Source organism: Stegodyphus dumicola, chromosome 8 (assembly GCF_044657685.1).
Source record: "Stegodyphus dumicola isolate Sdum_Otavi_A_Nest chromosome 8, ASM4465768v1".
In the NCBI taxonomy this organism is placed as follows: Eukaryota; Metazoa; Arthropoda; class Arachnida; order Araneae; family Eresidae; genus Stegodyphus; species Stegodyphus dumicola.
The window spans coordinates 116,713,838-116,732,024 of NC_140775.1; the positions used below are offsets into that span (position 1 = coordinate 116,713,838).

Here is an 18,187-nt window from a genome sequence, read left to right on the forward strand (position 1 = left end):
ACACAGAAGTACAAATATAGTTGCTACTAAAAAATAATGGAGTTAATTTCTAACATGAATAACAGACCCAGATGATTACCATCATCTTATATATTACCATCTGATGATGCTGATGCTTTGAGCACATTACTGCTTATAGACAGTAAAACTAAGCTTATTAGAATAACATATCTGTTCATCAAAATCAGTCTAAAACAGGTTTGGCATAATCACTGCATTTCTGAGGGATGTATACATATTTAATATGATTAGAAAATGCAAATGTTACTAATTACAGATAACTTATACAATAGAGTTATTTAAAAATAATTATGAATTAAAAGAAAAGCTGTGAAAGTACTTTATTGCTTGCTTCATATTTTTATATTTTTTATAAATCAAGATGTTTAATAAAAACATACATATGAAATGCTTACAAAATATATGAAAATTAAATTATTATACATTATTCAAAACTTGGAAAAAATAATAAAATTAATACTATGGAATTAAATAAATTACAAAAGTCTATATTTTAATGCTATTTATAAAGAAAGGAAAATGAATATATATCTTAAATGGCAGACAGTAGATTCACTTTAGCTATTTAACAATTGTTTGGGTGCAGTTGGGAAAGCATAAAATGAAGCATCTTTAAGCACTTGGAAAACATTATTTCGATGCTTCAAAACAAGAATAAGTCTGCAATAGAAATCAATGACTTTCTCCTTTTTTACCTGCAACCTGAAATTTAAAAAAATCAATCAGTACAAAAAGTAAATAGGTAAGCAATTATTAATGTATAAAAGCTCATTCCACTGATTACTGAACTAGCAAAAATGCCAACTATCTTAATTATAATTACAGCAATATGTATTAATATTATACCAAATGAGATGGAAGACCTCAGCCATTTTTTATTCAAATATGTATATATATATATATATGAGTAAGATATAACAAAATATGATGGCTGCTTTAAAAAAAATAATTGGCGACCTCAAAATTAACATTTTGGATTTGGTGACCTCCCCCTAATTTATATGTAATAATTCCGAGAAGCATAGAAAAGGAATCAGCTTGCAGTCGTCATGGCTGAGAGTGAAGGCTTACAGATGGAAGATAAAACATGAACTTGACAAATTTACAGGCTTTATTTCCATACATATCAAATCATCTCTATAGATGTTATCCAATCATAATGAAATGAGACCTTTCTATGATCTAATCATAACGAAATATGATAAATTACTATGTAGATTGATTCTTATATTGCAATTAAGATATATTGCTACTTTACACTTGATTCTAAAGTGTAAAGTAGCAATGTATTTATGTAGATGTGTGTGCGTGTGCATGCATATTTGAATCTAAAATGTCGTAAAGTAGCAATATATATATATATACAAATACATATATGTGTATGTGTGTGTGCGTGCATATCTGTGAATATAAAACTTAGTAAAGTAGATATATATATAAAAATTGCCATTGAGAACATTTGCACTAGGTGTTTTAATGGCATAGGCTAATAATATGAGAAATTTTCTTATGGATGCCCATTTGATACAGTATGCACAGAAAGCTTTCATATTACATTAAAAATGGCATAATTACACTTATAGATTCACCTCAGCATAATGTAAAGATTTCATTAATCAGGGTTCAGATCAGAATTTTGCAGTTATATATTGTTGCGTGCTTATGGGTACGTAAGAAATTAAATATATGCAGAACTGATGATAGCTCAAAAAAATTTATTTTACCAAAAGAAGCACTTCACTACCAAAACACTTCTGGAACTTTCAACAAAAGCAGTCATACAACTGTTCACATTATCACAGAGTACTACCAGTAGTTACATTTCAAACTACTTAGAACAATAAACACAACACAATGCAAAGCGCATTTAAAGAGAAAGCTCACATAGAGAATATCAATACTCCGAACTTATGCTGAATTAAACAACTATCAACAATTGAGAGCAGATGCTCTCTCCAGTCTTACAGCAATCAATAACATAAACTCAAATCAAATGCTAAACCAATAAATAAATGCATAAATTTATAAATCCATACACAAAAAGGACCATAATCTCAGTGTACTATTTACATCATATACACTATGGGAACTATGTACGAGGGCCATCCAGGAAGTAGATTACGTTTCTGTCTGTGTCCGCTAGGGGCGGGGCTAGCGCGGCCATCTTGGGGTCAGAGCGTCGCGCAGCTCAGTCTGCATCTAGCCGTGCTAGTGAGAGGTTCGTGCTGTGCTCCGTTCAGATACTGTGACGGTTTGAAATGTCTGCGTTAATTGAAAATCCCGCGAGCTGCGAGGTGCGCTCAGTAATAAGGTTTCTGACTGCAAAAAACTGTAAACCGATAGAAATCTATCGGCAGCTTCGTGAAGTGTATGGGGACAACATTATCACTGAAGGTGGAGTGCGTCAGTGGGTCATAAGATTTCAAAATGGCCGAACCAATGTTCACGACGAAGATCGAAGTGGGAGACCCAGCATAGTGACTGCCGAACTTCTCGAAAAAGTCGATGCTAAAGTCCGTGAAAATCGAAATTTCACAATAACGGAACTTTCTTTGAGACCTGGCACCGAGCGACTTCCACCTATTCCCAGCAATGAAGAAGTGGCTGGCTATGCAGCGTTTTGATGACGACGCACAGCTGCAAGAAGAGGTAACGAAGTGGTTGAAGGCGCAGGCGGCCGAATTTTTCGACGAAGGAATTTCCAAGCTCGTACATCGCTACGATAAATGCCTTAATTTGTATGGTGACTATGTAGAAAAGTAGTATTTGAGTGTGGCTTTCATCTGTATATAATAAAATCTGTTTCCTATACTTTGTTTATTTTTTTATTCCAAAACGTAATCTACTTTCTGGATAGCCCTCGTACTTATGACTATAGTAAGGGCTATCGTAATGAACGGCTTCAGGCTTAGAATTTGATGACTTATGGATCCGAACTATAACATTGTTCAGTCTGTTTAGGACTAAGTAAGTACCGTCCCAAGGTCACTGTAGTTTAGAATAGTTTACTATTTACATCATATACACTATGGGAACTATGTACTTATGACTATAGTAAGGCCTATCATAATGAACCGCTTCAGGCTTAGAATTTGATGACTTATGTATCCGAACTATAATGTTGTTCAGTCTGTTTAGGACTAAGTAAGTTCCATCCCAAGGTCACTGTAGTTTAGAAGAGAGTCCTTTCTGTCAAATCGAATTCCAGAACCCACCTTTCTCACCATTCGTTGAATGAATATTCTGTAGCTGTCATGAACTATTGAATTTTCATCTTCTCTGTCACCAAGCTGACTCACTCTCATGCAAAACTGTGCATCACTTCAACCAATGCCTGGAGATCTTGGATGTACTCCACAGAATCCAGAAGGCAATCAAACAAGAGATCACAAGGCAGACTAAGGTCATGATTGAAGAGCATCTGGGATGGGATATAGAAGTATAGACGGTAGTCTTGGAAACACAGATAACTTCTTGTCCCAGTCCTGTTGGTTTCTGGAAATCACCATAAGAGGTTATTAAAGATGGTTCAATTTAAACTCTCTAACCATGTAGTCTGGTTGGGAATGTAAAGGTGTCATTTGGGTTTTGTCGATACCGAGTAGCTTGCAGAGTTCTTTAGTTCCAGACAAGATAAAATTAATAAATTTAAATGTAACTCAAGAGTACTCTGAGCTTGGAAATCTAATACTGTATCACTCCCTCAGCTCTTGCGACAGCCTTTTGATCAAGAATAGGATAAGAGTCAGGCCACTTGTTGAAGTAATCAGTGAGCACAAGGATGCATTTATTGCCATCAGCAATTTGTGGTTGAGGTCCCAAGATGTCAAATATGATACGTTCAAAATTTGCTCCTATGCTCCTTCTACACAACTTCCCTCGGCTGTGTTTCTTTGATCCTTTCTGAGCAACAGAGGCTTTGCAAGACTAGCACCACTTTTGCATATCAGCCCCTGCATTACTCAAATAGAAGCACTTGAATTCTATGCAAACAGTTTAAACCAAAGTAGCCTCCTGTTGGACTGCTATGTAGTTCTTTAAGGACAACCAAGATCCAGGATCTTAGAGGTATCAGCTGCCCTCAAAATGCCTTTCCATCATTAGATAAAAACTTTCAGTATAAAATACCATTTTGAATATGAAGCGAGTCCCAGACAGACCAATAGACAATGAATAGTTTATATTTGGTGGGACTTGATTTTAGATTGGCTTTTTTTCAATTTCTGAAGCGCACCTTTCTAAGATTTCCTAAATGATCTTCAAAAGTTTTCTCAATGATGATGATGTCATTGAGGTACACTGCTCAAAAAAAAAAAAAAAAAAAAAAAAAAGGGACAGTGCTATATCTCCCGATCTACTGGGGCGATTCACGAAATTCAAATTGCGTTCTTCATGTCTCGAAAGCACGACTTAGGATATATATTAGATTTATATAATAGCACTATTCTAACATAGGTATTTTGACACAAAATCGGACTTTTTCTGAAATAACATACCAATTTTTTTACATATTTCAATTCTACGACTCAAATTATTCCAGAATACCAAGTTTTGTAAAAATCGTACGAGTAGTTTTTGAAATATTAGCTCCTCAATGTTAATTGAATTTGGCAAATATTTATTTATATCTCTTTTTTTATTAAACTTTTTTGATTTTTTCTCTCACATTTCGAAATTTAGGTTCATTCCAAATAAAATTTACCCATTTTTTTGTGTTTTATTTTTTAAATTTCTATTTTTAAATAATTTTTATAAATTTTTCGAAAATAATTTGGATTATAACCTATAAAATTTTTACCATCATCTTAAAGTAGGTATATTTTTAAGCATATCTGCAAAAAATTAGACTTTTTTATTCAAAATTTTCTAAGATATACACAAATTTACATATTTTCGCGTTTTGAAATTTGGCATCTTTTTTTTGAGCGATAATAACGCCAAATGTGGTCTATGGATTTTTGTTACACTGCATTGCCACAGCTATTTTTAACCTTAAATTTCAAGTAAAATTTTACAGAGAATTAATTATATGACATTTTTTTCCCTCAATGATGTGTAATAAATATTTATTAATACTATATGAAAAGCTACTTTTTTAAATAAATTTTTTAATAATTTTGTAAATTTCTCTCTATCTTTTTTTTTTTTTTTTTTTTTTTAATAAGAGTAAATTTTTGTAAGAGTAAATTTTTACCTTCGGCGTTTTATCGTCTGCTACTTTACTTCGTTTAAATCAAATTGTCTAAAACTGAGAATTTTCGTTTGATGTTTATTTGAATTTTATGACATTAACTGCACAATTTATTTCTAAACAAACTGATGCTTTTGAAGTGGCTGAAAGAGCGGCTGGTACTATCATCCATATTTTTAAAGCACAGTATATTTTTATAGAAACATAAGATTTAGAATAATCATTTTTATAAAAGTCAAATTATGATATAAATATACAACCCTCCAGAGACTGAATTAATGGAAATTCAATGGTTATGTAGAAATGATCTGCAGCTACTTAATCGCTGGATAAGTCAGCAGATTCCGTGGACAAGTAAGAATAATTATATAAACGACACCTAACATTCTGAATTCAAGTAACAACGAGGATACGATGTTTATTAAATGAATTCAAGAAGTTTTAAAACATAAAAAATCAACTCATTTTTTATCCTAAAATGTATTTTTGCGCGTAGCGTATTTTCATTATTCTAATTTAAAATTATAATTATTCTTAAAATTCTAATTTAGAATGTAATTGTCAAGAACTGATTCCTAATCATCAGTAATATAATAAGTAATTATTACGGTTATTAATAAATCCTCCTTATAAAGTAATTGCATATATTTCAAAAAACTTTCTGTCTGAATGCAAATATTTTTAATTTTATATTAATCAAGATTGCACACGATATTATTTATTTGCACTTCAATTCTTAACGTCAGTTCTAGTAGAAGTTACAAATCAATTATATTTAATTAAGGATTGGATTGGATTATTTAATTATGGCAAAGCACACGAGGGCTATCTGGCTAAAGGGAGGGATGCCTTCGTGGAGGTCTTTCTAAGGGAAACTGGCTCGTATACACATCATACATCGGGAAAACCACGAAAACACCCATGCAACCAGCCTGTTCGCGGGATTCGAACCTCGGACCGAACTACCAGTGATCAGTGTCTTTACCGCTCGGCCGTTTGTGGGCCTTTATGAAATGGAAGGTGATAACTTTATTTAAAATGATTGTCAGAAATACCAAAATGTTTCGAAAAATTGGATACTTTTTAATATACTTTCAGAATGCTTAAAGAAAAAGAGAAGAAAAATTAATTTTTTCGTAAAATTTAGTATTTGTATTTTTTTAATTTAAAACTTTTCAATGTTATAATATTTGATTCTTGCGATTTCAAAAATAAAATATTTGACTAAAATATGAATAACATTTTAAGAAACCAAATGTAGGATAAAATTGTGTAAAGCAATGGGCACAATGATAAAACTGTTTAAAGCAATGTATGCAAGTCATCCTAAGTTAAAATGTTGGTTATACATCTCTCTTATTTATATATATCTTTTCTGAACGGAACATTGAAGGGTGTGTAAACTGTGCTTTACTGTATTTTCTCTTTTAATATAGCATGCAGTTTTCAATCTCATCGTAGTCTGGGTTACAAAGTATTCTTCCGAAAGAAACGCAGTTCAAGTAAATAAAATCAAATTCTGGAAAATTTATATTAATAAATATATTTAAAATGCTCAGTTCAAAGAAATAAATAGAAAATTTTAAAACAATTATCTGAAGAGACAATGCAACACAAACAATTAAAATAAAAGTATAAAAATTAAAAAATTACCTAAAATAATAACTATGACGAAAAATATATGTAAAGAAAACTATTTGAAAAAAATAAACGCTGCACCTTTATTTACGCAGTTCGAATAGCTAAATAGAAATTTTTAAAACAGTTATTCGGAAAAAAAAAAAAAGTGCAACTTAAACAATTAAAATGAAATTCGAAAAAGAAAAAATTACTTAAAATAATAAGTTATAATTAAAAATATAATATAAAGAATATTATTTGGAAAAAAGGAACGTCGGTGACTTTTTTTCCTCTCACGGGAAAGGAAACTAGGTTGCCATATATTAAGAAATTCGCCAAGTGAAGTATTCTTGGCGCAAACTGGCAAAAAAGTGCCAACATAAATTCGTGAATTTCTCCATAAATTTCGCTCCAAATTTTACAAAATTTCATATTTAGGCGTAATTTGAGTCGTAGAATCGAAATATGTAAAAAAATTGGTATGTTATTTCAGAAAAAGTCCGATTTTGTGTCAAAATACCTATGTTAGAATAGTGCTATATATAAATCTAATATATATCCTAAGTCGCGCTTTCGAGACATGAAGAACGCAATTTGAATTTTGTCAATCGGCCCTGTAGATCGGGAGATATAGAACTGTCCCTTTTTTTTTTTTTTTTTTTTTGAGCAGTGTACATTAGACAGTCTTTGGTGCATTACACAATCCAAACGCCATAACCTTAGTAAATGCTGTCTTTTATCAGTCATCAGGATGTATCTCTACCTGCCAATATCCACTCTTTAAATCAAGCACTGAAACCTTTTAACTCTAGAAAGAGTATCCAGAATATTGTTTTCACCTGGAGGTCACGGTATTTCTAGTACTTCTCAAAATTACTGGAAGGCATACTAGGGCTGGATACAGTTACCACTATATATGAAATCAATTAGAGAAATTCAATACCTATTATAGTGACACAGGTGAACCAAAATTTTGCCAAGTTTGGTGAATTTTGGAGATTTCTCGCCAAATTTGGCAGAAAAATTAGTCACGAAAACCACTGCCAGCCTGGTGACATCTTGCCTAACTAGCGAGACAGCCACTTACTCAATGCTAAATAGACTTGTCCCTGTATTCTTACTTTTCCAGTACAGCATTCTCTCTCTAGATTTCATGTTACATTACACAAATAAATACAATTTCACATATGATTGTACTAAAAACATCTATCTATGTACAAAACTTGTAACAATATTAAATTGGTCATGAAAATTACTAAAAAGTACTTCAGACCTAACTGCTTAAATTACTTTGTAATGAATTTTTTAAGGGAAACTGACTTTTACTTATACTCTCACAAGAGAAGTTATAAAAAAATAGCTATACAGTCAACCAGATGGTCAATGTGGGAGGCAGCAAATATCACTCTACGGCTTTATTCACATAGTTAACTTAAAGAATAACCTGAATTTTTTCTTATAACACACTAAAAAAAAGCAATATATGTTTAAGTAAGAAGTTTATATAAATTTTAATTAAAATCTGAAGAAATTACCATTAATTAAGTATTCATAATTAAGTAGGATTTTTGAATAAAGAATTGCTTACAAATTATGACAAACATTGGCAAAACATTTGTAACTTCTTGTTGAAGTGAATGTCTGTCTACCTATGAAAATATGAAGAATTTACAGTTTTAAATTCTGCATTAAACATAAATTTGTTTTGTATTAGTTCCCTCTCACAGAGACTTTAGTCAGGAAATTTAGTTATCAAAAGTCATTTCTCTTAATTTCTTCAACTAAATATCTCATTTCATAAATATGTGAAATGTAGAGCAAACTCCTAATTTCCTTTATCCTTTCATGTTTAATATAATGTATGTAGAAAATTTGTAACCTCAAATTTTAATCCATCTTTATATACTCACATGCTTTCCATTACAATATTTGACTAATTTATGCTTTAGAAAAACTGTTAATGCATTTTTTTTTTTTTTTTTTTTAAATTTAACAAGTAACAGTGTATAATGATCTAAGCGCAAGAGCATTTTTGAAAAGATTCTTTCAAATACAAAATCATCAGCAATTTTTAATAGCTATTTGGATATTAATAGATGTAATATTTGCACTTATGTATTTTGATACATCAAGTGCTTAAATTACTCTCAAATACATGTAACTAATTTTATTTGATGAAAAATGCTTGTACAAATTATACATTAGTCTTATTTTATTTTTAAAAAAAGGACTATTTTTAAAAGCAGATTTATAACAAGAGAAAAATGAAAATAAGCTCTTTGGTTTGCGAAATAATTACCTAATTTGCTCTGATGAGATTTGCATGACTAATTAATAAAAGGGTAATGATTACATAATGCTGATCTTTTGCATATATCACACATTAAGGAAACTTTTTGCTCACAGTGTTAGCCATGGATAAACTATATTTACCAATACAATTTAATCATTACATAGACTACAGTTAAACAAAATGTTTTCAGATTGCATAAGAAATGCCCTAATGATTTCTGTAATATACTAACTAAATTCTGATGCATAACTGAGTTAAATATTTCAATTTATGAGGAAAAAGAGAAAAACAATAAATAACACCATACTCACCCTTTTAAAGTCACTCATGTTAGTCATGGATATCGTACTGCCTATAATTGCTAAATGATTTATTCGTGTTGTTTCAGCACCAGTTTGATTATCTTTTACAAATATCTGCAAATAACAAGAATATATTACATCTTCACAACTAGTCAGTTCTTAGAGATAATAAACTAATTGTCTTATGATAACCAATACTGAAAATTATTTTATCAAGTTATGCCCGTAGTATTTCAGAGAAGTAGGAAAGTTTGTAACATCATATAATAAATCATCATATAATAAATCATCATATAATCAATAAGCAAAATTTTCTTTTATGCACAAATTCTCTATGTATACATTATTAAATACACATCATATATATATTTATTAACTAGAGAGATTATCCCTTTAGAAAAAGAAGAGTAAAAATTATTGTAAGAATAGAAGTTATAGTCAATTAAAAATTTATTTTATTAAAAAACTTTTGATTAATTATCACTGATTGCATGGAAAAAGACTGAATTTTCAAGCAGTATTAGCCTTTCTCGATAAAATTGCCAACAATAATGATTTGAATCATATTTCTTCTTCTCCATATACATATTTAAATAAAAACTGCTAATGCTTAAATTATTGTAAAAAATCTCATCGCATAACTGCACGCCATTACAAAATAGCAGCAAGCTTTAAGTAAACTATACCTTCTAGTTGATTGTTTGTAAATAAAATCTAATTTGTTTATAAATCTTAATTAAAAATACTACTAATTTTTTATTATTCTATTCTCCCAAACACAGGATAATTATACATGCTCATGTCCTCATGCCTTGATCAGAAAATACTGCATCGATCATAGCATATTCTCTGGTCATATGTTTTTCAGATTCATCAATCAGTAACTTTGTAAAGACCTTATTTTATTCTAACCAATTATTATTTTTGGTTTTACCTTCCTTTCTCTCCTGATTTCAGTTTCCTGCCGCAAAGTAAATTTTTAAATGATGTAGTATGCTAATCTAAATGTGTTTCAGAAGCAGTACTTAAGCTGCATTTCAAAAGTTCAAAAAGAGGAGCAATGGAGATAGTTCTGAGTTTATGCTGCATGTTTGAAATTAGCTCTATAGTCTGTGTTAGACACCCATCAGTTTATACTGATATTCCAGGCTCAGCTTTACTGTGTGCAGCTGATTTAGAAGTTTAGATAAGCTAAAGAACCAGTCACTAGCCATTCAAATTTATTAGTGATTTGCTAGATTTTTATTTCCTGTTAAATTTAGTTAACCACAATTGGTGGTGAATTGTGAGCACCGAGTGTGTACATCTGTTTATTTTAGTTCAAATAAAAAGGTTATTTAAAACCTTCTTCTGCAGTATTTACTTTTCAAAGACATAGCAAGTATTAGCTACTTCATCTTCTATGTAGAGTCTATGTTGTATGCTTCCAAAAAGAATAAACACATAGCCTCTATAACTTAAAAATCAAGAAATTTTTAAAAGTAGCATACTTTTAGAATTCTTGATATAGTGTTAAGTGTTGCCATGTATTCCTTATTCAGTCTTTTCTCAGTGATCATCTATGATATATAGATTATCAGATATCATAGGTGATCTCATCATGATAGACCACAGATAATCTATGAAATCAATGTTTCTCATATATGATATTGGTGTTCAGTTAAGATAACTAAATGATAATAAGATGATGAAAATAAGATGACTAACATTTTTATTTGTCATTTTAGCTTTACTTACTGAACATTGCTTCCTTTACACTTAACACCACATAAAATTCCACAACAAAATGTTTAAAATTAACATATCTTTAGAATTTCCAATTATGCATCAATTGTTGACATACTTTTTTTTTTTTTTTTTTTTTTTTTTTTACATTTGCTACTTTATTTGTTTAAAAATAATACACAGCAATGACATTTCGTGACAACATCCTTTTATTTTGAAAGTGATTTGAACACAAACACAAAATTGAGGATTCAGGCTCATACATTTAATTGTTTCATAATAAGAGCTATCTTCATAATGAGCTTAATCTTGCTGCAATTACCAAGCATTATTCCAAAAATGCATTTAATGCTTATAAATCTAATATGGTGTTCTCATTTACATATCTATGTTAGGTACCAAATTTGAGAAGTCTTGGTTTATCTCTTTATCTAACTTATTATCTTTTTTTTTTTTTTTTTTTTTTTTTTTAATGACAGGCTGTTTAGATCTTCAAGTGAAGTATCACTTTTAGTTTATCAATTTTAGCTAAAATCTAATATGTTGTTTTCACTGATATAAACATTTTAAATACTACAATTGAAAAGTTTCAGATTATATTTCAATATAGTCATTCATTAAAAACTATACCTAAAATCTAACTAACTCTTTATATGAATGTAGAAAGCTTGAATTTTTTTGGAAGTTTCATATAAAAGTTGTTATGGATGAAAAAATCATCATACTTAAACAATCATCCAGACAGACAGACGTAAAAATAAAGCATGTTGAGGAGGCCCTAAAATGTGCTCATTCACTGAAAATTGAATTTTAGAACCAAAATCATTACCTCTCTTACCTATGTATATAAGTTGGCAGGAGGTAAAGCTAACCAGAATATGAGACCTGTTCAAAATCTCCAGACAAACCAATGCTACACAAAAGTTATTATTCCAGAATTTAATATATTTGAATCTGCTTAGGCTATGTTTGAATTTAATAAATAACATCATTGAATTAATGCACCTTATGGCATATAATCTGTGTTTTGAAATTAATTTGTCATTTGCTTAAGTTATTTAAGACTTTACACACACACATATATATATATATATATAATCAAGAGGATAATACTTAAATATGAAAAGAGGCAACTTTCCAACAGAAAATGTACAAACAAAAAAAAAAAAAAAAAAGTATAATTATTGACTGAAAAAAATATTTAATTGTTGAAAATTTCTTGGTCCTTTTTTTTTTCTTTTAACATCTTAATTTGACAATACCGTTTCTGTTTTAATTTTAAATTGTGCATTTACTGTTAGAAAGTTGCCCCCTTTCATGATTTAATTTTGATTTATTTATTACCACTTGATTTTCAATTCATTTTGCAGCATACCATGCAATTTTAATTATATATATCATCGGAATTTGAAATTTAACGTTTACTTTAATTTTAATTATAACTGTTACATAATAATATACATATAACTGTTTACATAATACATACAGATATATAGTTTTTAGTACTACAAATAAAAGCATCATCAAAAATCAATAAATGGTTCAAGAGATATGCTGTATCATATATGAGAAAGATACTTAACTCATGAAATAATAAAAAAAGTTCGGTACTGTAGTATATGATCTACTACTTTTAGTTACTAATTTATTTCTCAGATGGCACTACTAAAATACTACTTTTAAATATGAAAATAAATATAAATAATTAAGAATATATAAATGCAGATGATTCCATAAATTAATGTAATAACCTATACATTTTTTTATTTTATTAGATTCCTACCAATTCACAAAATAATAAAGTGGCAGGTTTTATGAATTATTCAATCGTATACATTATAAATGGAGCACAGTATTGATAAAAATATAGTCACCACTCTTATAACAGATCTCCACCGTGCTTTTGTGAGATAGCATGGAAGCATTTGAAGTGTGATACTCTACATGCTGTGTAGGAATTTTAGCTTAATCTCCCAACACGATTTAGTTATTTGTCAATTACAGCCATCTGCAGGTTAACAAAGTTCTTTTGGTGGTTTATGTTTTGATGATAGTATTGATAGTATTCTCACCCTTATATGAAGGTCATTCATCACTCATGATAAAAGAGGCATGTATTACTTCGTGCTAGATCATGGGTAGTAATATTACTCTTCACTCAACAATCAAAAAGCATATTTGGAATTTCAACATGTTAAACCAAAGGTCTTTCTATTCATTAGGTAGATAACATAGTACATTACCAAAAGTTCAAATAAAATCTTTTTACCATAAATTTAAAACATATTCTATAATCATCAAACAAAAGAATTTAATATGCATATATATAAAAAAAAAGGTCACTGAATAAACTCATCTGGAGAAAACATGTTATCAAACCAACTTCTAAAGTTTATTAGCATTTAAATAAAAATACATTATGGCCATGAGAAAGAATGCCGCATAATTTGGCATATTACAGTTATTTAAATAACTGATGTCACTGCCAAATTATGTGATAATCTAATTTTTCAATACATGCAAATTCTTGTTCACTTCAACGATGCATTACTCTGTTCCCTCTTTTCTGGGGACCACCAGCAGTAAAAGTTGTTGAACACTGGTTGTTTGCTCTGGGGTTCGAATCGCAGAAAACTGGCTGGTTGCATGGGTGTTTTTGTGGTTTCCCCCCCCAGGTGTAATGTGTATATGAGCCATTTTCTCTTAGAAAGTCCTCCAAGGCAGCCCTAGTGTACTTTGCTGTAACCTGATAAACCAAACCCTCTTTTCAGGCAATACATACCCCTCAAAAACAATTGTTTTGCAATCTATTATAAATAAAGCATGCATCTATCATAAAATGCAATCTGGTTTCTTTTAAACTAATTTTCTACTTTCATTACGATTCATAATTTTTGTGTATTTGTACTTTGATGTCATTCTTTTTTTAATAGCACACACTATAATTGCGTAAAAATTATATTACACTTGTCATTGTTGGGCAAATTAAAAGTATTTGTGGAAAAAATTGATATTTTCTGTTTCATTACTTGAAAATCTGAAATACACATAATTAAAAACTGGAAGATATAAAGGAGGGAAAATAGCTTAAAATGCGGAAAGTCAGCATAGACAGATCAAGAATGAATGTACTTGGTTAACCAAAGACAAAAATTATACACAGTGGCAAACACAAGGCTGATTATTACCACTGGAGACACTTGCCTCCATTACTATGTTAAGAACTAAATCGTTAAATGTTTCTTAGAGAATATTTTGAACAGAGAAACACAGCAAATATATTACAAACATATGAGTTACCTATAACCAAAGCAATTAATCAAAATCTTGATGCAATCACCAAGCATCACATTCATTACTTGCTTGGAAATACTGTTTTTAAATATGAAAATAAATGTAAAGTGTTAAGAATATATAAATGAAAACGAGTCCATTACTTAAATAGCCGATACAATTTTTAATCCTATTAGATTTCTACCAATTCAAAAAATAAACACATAACTGATATGAAAGGAAATTAGTATTTTCATAGCAGGCACCTTCATGATACAGTTTGGCTGAAGAGAAGTGCAGAAACATAATTGCTAGGGATTGCAAATTTATAGTTATGATACATATGAGAATAAATGTGAAATTTATCAGCATTAGTGATTAAATGCAAATACTGTTCATGAACTTTTTAAAAACAATTGGTGAAAAGAACATAATTAATGATAATTAGTTTAATTTCCATGATGCTTTGCCCAACGACTTGCTGGATATTCACATCTCGTCACAGAATCTTGTATTTCTTTTACACATGCTTATTCAGTCGTCAAGGTCACTCGTGGCACAAACTGTGGAATAAGTTCATGTTTCTCTTGTTTCATTTTCCAAACACATACTTTCTCTTAGTAATCATAAATTTTTACCAGAAGAAAAATGTACCCACCTATGATGATACAGGAATAAGCAACAGACTACAAATGATAATAGTTCTCAAATGTAAAAATGTGGCAAATTAAGAAAAGAATATATTGACAATATGCAAATATTCTACTGAATAAATCAGACCATGAAACTGTGTAAAATTATTTAATAAAATAAGTGCCTGGTTCAGATAATCTTTCTTGTGCAGATACTTTGAGACATTAATATATAACTTAGCACTTATGAGAAAGAAGTAATAAAAGAACAACTGAAAGACAAGTAATTGTAGTGGCAAATGAATCATGCATTGCAATAGTTTATTTCATAACAGAAAGATTGATTTTTTTTTATTTATCTATTGGCACATAAATGCAAAATTTTCATTTCTGATGTTATATTTTTGCAAAATTTTTATTTCTCTTTTTCAAAAATCATGTATTCTTAGTAATTACACTAAATGAAAAATGGACATCTTTCTCTCGGAGAAAAAAAGCTTCAAATAAGAAGAGGTAAAGGCTTTCAATATTGGTTCCAAACAGCACAGAAATGCTGCCCAAGAGAACTGATAGTGGTAGCAAGTCTTGGAAATATACTGAGCTTAAAAAATAAGTTCACAATATAAAAACTAATCCTGCTTTCATGGCCTCCTCCTGACATTTTTGTATTGTACAATGATAACAAAGTCTGGATTCAGGATAATAAAGCCACACATCATAATCAGCAGCCAAATTTTTAAAAAATTAACCCTCTAAGACTAGTATATATATGGCCTTAGAATATTTTTTGTGATGTCTGTAAGAATGTATATTATATGTGCATCTTGAAATATGTCCAAAAGATTAAGGCAATATATTAAAAGTGCATAAATAAGGTTTAAAGTGCATAAATAAGGTTACCAGTGATATTTTGGCATTAAAATCAAGAAAATAGCTCTTTCTCATGGCAGTTTTAGGAAATTTGGTCCTTCTTAGTGAAATCCCTTGCCAGTTAGAAAGTTAAAACTACACCCAAAACAAAAATGATTCCAATGAACATTCAATTTTCTGTCTCCTTCGTTAATATTTAGCTTTTTGAAAAGATATCAAGGAAGACAGCAGCCAGAAACATTACAGGCTATATATTAAAAAAGAAAAATAAAAAATAAAAAAGGGGAAATTTGATCTTTAAAAAAATGCCTTCATTAGAGAAAAATGATGCACAGCTATAAATAAGAAGCAAGGTTTTCAAAAATATCATTTTAAACATTATAAGCAAAGCCTGAAATACACATTTATTCATTTTGAAAATAATTCTTATTAACATTATAAAGTATTATTAAATTCCTGCAGAATCAGTCTCTCCATAAGAATTATAATGAATTTATAATTGATGAATCTACCATTATCAGCATTTAGCATTCAGTGAATCTTATTTTATTTTATCATATGGAGTATCAATAAACATAACACATAATGAACTGATTTTATCAACTAATAAATACAAAAAAAAAAAAAAAAAAAAAGTTATGTACAGAAAAAAAAAAAAAAAAAATTCATTTTTACCTGTAGATTTTGAACATTCTGGAATTTGACATATTTTAAAGGTATAAGATTTTCACCAGACAGATCTTCTGGTTTCAATCTGAATAAAAAATACAAAAAGGAAAGCTTGAACATCAAATAACATCATGATCAAAAAGGCATAAATAAAACAACTGACAAAAAGTTACAACAATAGCATGGACATTTAATTAATGTTAGCATTTTACCATCCTTCTTCCCAAATAACAACAAAATAAAATTTCATTTTTCATTAATTATGTATTCCTCATTTTTGCTAGCTGGAAAAAATAACACAGTCAAATACTGAAAATCCACTGACCTGAAATCTGCATTGCCTCTCAAAATATAAACATTCAGTTTATAGGTTCCGGAAATTGACACATGGAGAAAGAAATACCGAAAAAAAATACTAACCGAATAATGACATCATTATTACCGAATAATAATGAGCCATAATGGAAATATCAAATTATTGACATCATGGTTAAACGTTTTCCCCCTTCAATCTGCATCGAGGTAAAAAAGCAGACAATTCACTCAACTCTTCTTTCAAGTTTATGATTAATGTTATTGTAGATTCTGAGCTTTGTTATTTCACAAGATTGCTTAGTGGTGCTGTTCTGTTTATTTATCCAGATATTTCGTGGATAAATAAAGAATAATTTTTAATTTTAGTGTTTTTTAAATACAATGACAGATAAAGAAAAGCAGCTGAAATTTTACAGCAACAGTGATTCTAACATCAGAATCCGAAACCAGAAATCTTTACATCGGCAAACCTCAATGCTGTCTAGTACAAGTGGTTCCAGCAGCGGCAGAGTGATAGGGTAACCAATTTTATGACCACTCCTGAGAGAAAAGGGAAAGCAGATTCATGCTGATTTAAAAATAGAAGAGCCGTGCAATTTCAACAGTAAATTGGCTGAACAGATTGAAGTAAATTTCTGAACAGATGCCAAGAAAGACATTTGTGACAAGCAAAGAAAGTGCACCGTCAAGGGTGAAAGATGCTAAAGAAATAATTACAATTTCAGTACGCAGCAATGCAGCTGGAACTTACAAATCCAAACCAATGGTAGTGGGTAAGAACACCAATCCCACAGCTCTGAAAGGAGTAAAATCTTTACCTGCGATTTACAGGAATAATAAAAATTCCTGTTTCACAAAACAACTTATGATTGAATGGTTCATGGAGCATTTCATTAAAGAGGCTAGAAGGCATTGTAACAGTGTGGAGTTACAATCAAATTGCAAGATTTTACTATTGTTAGACAACTGCTCTGCATATCCAGATGCAACCATTTTAACATGTGATAATGTGATGGCCCTTTCTTCGCCCCAAAATACTACATCATTGATCCAACCAATGTACCAGGACATAATACACAGTATTAAATGCTACTAAAAATCAGAGTTTCTGAAAAAATTCTATCAAGTGACCATTCTAGTTCACTTTGTGATTATCTATCTATATATATATATATAAAATAAAAAAAATCACCATCAAAAGACTAGACTTTATTTGCTAGCTGAATCATGGAATTCTGTTTTCCAAACAACATTAGTAAATGCCTAGCATAACATA

At 29.9% G+C, this 18,187-nt stretch overlaps 1 protein-coding gene across 1 annotated transcript in view; it reads right to left on the bottom strand.

Annotated features, from left to right (window-relative positions):
* Window positions 1-324: 324 nt before the first annotated feature.
* Window positions 325-18,187, bottom strand: part of Txl (Thioredoxin-like) — a 34,950-nt gene continuing 17,087 nt past the window's right edge. The window contains exons 6-8 of the mRNA XM_035354767.2: window positions 16,603-16,681; window positions 9,437-9,541; window positions 325-723 (exon numbers count right to left, since the gene is read on the bottom strand). Coding sequence (XP_035210658.1) covers window positions 694-723; window positions 9,437-9,541; window positions 16,603-16,681 — 214 coding nt within the window. The 3' untranslated portion in view covers window positions 325-693. The remainder of the gene's footprint in view (window positions 724-9,436; window positions 9,542-16,602; window positions 16,682-18,187) is intronic.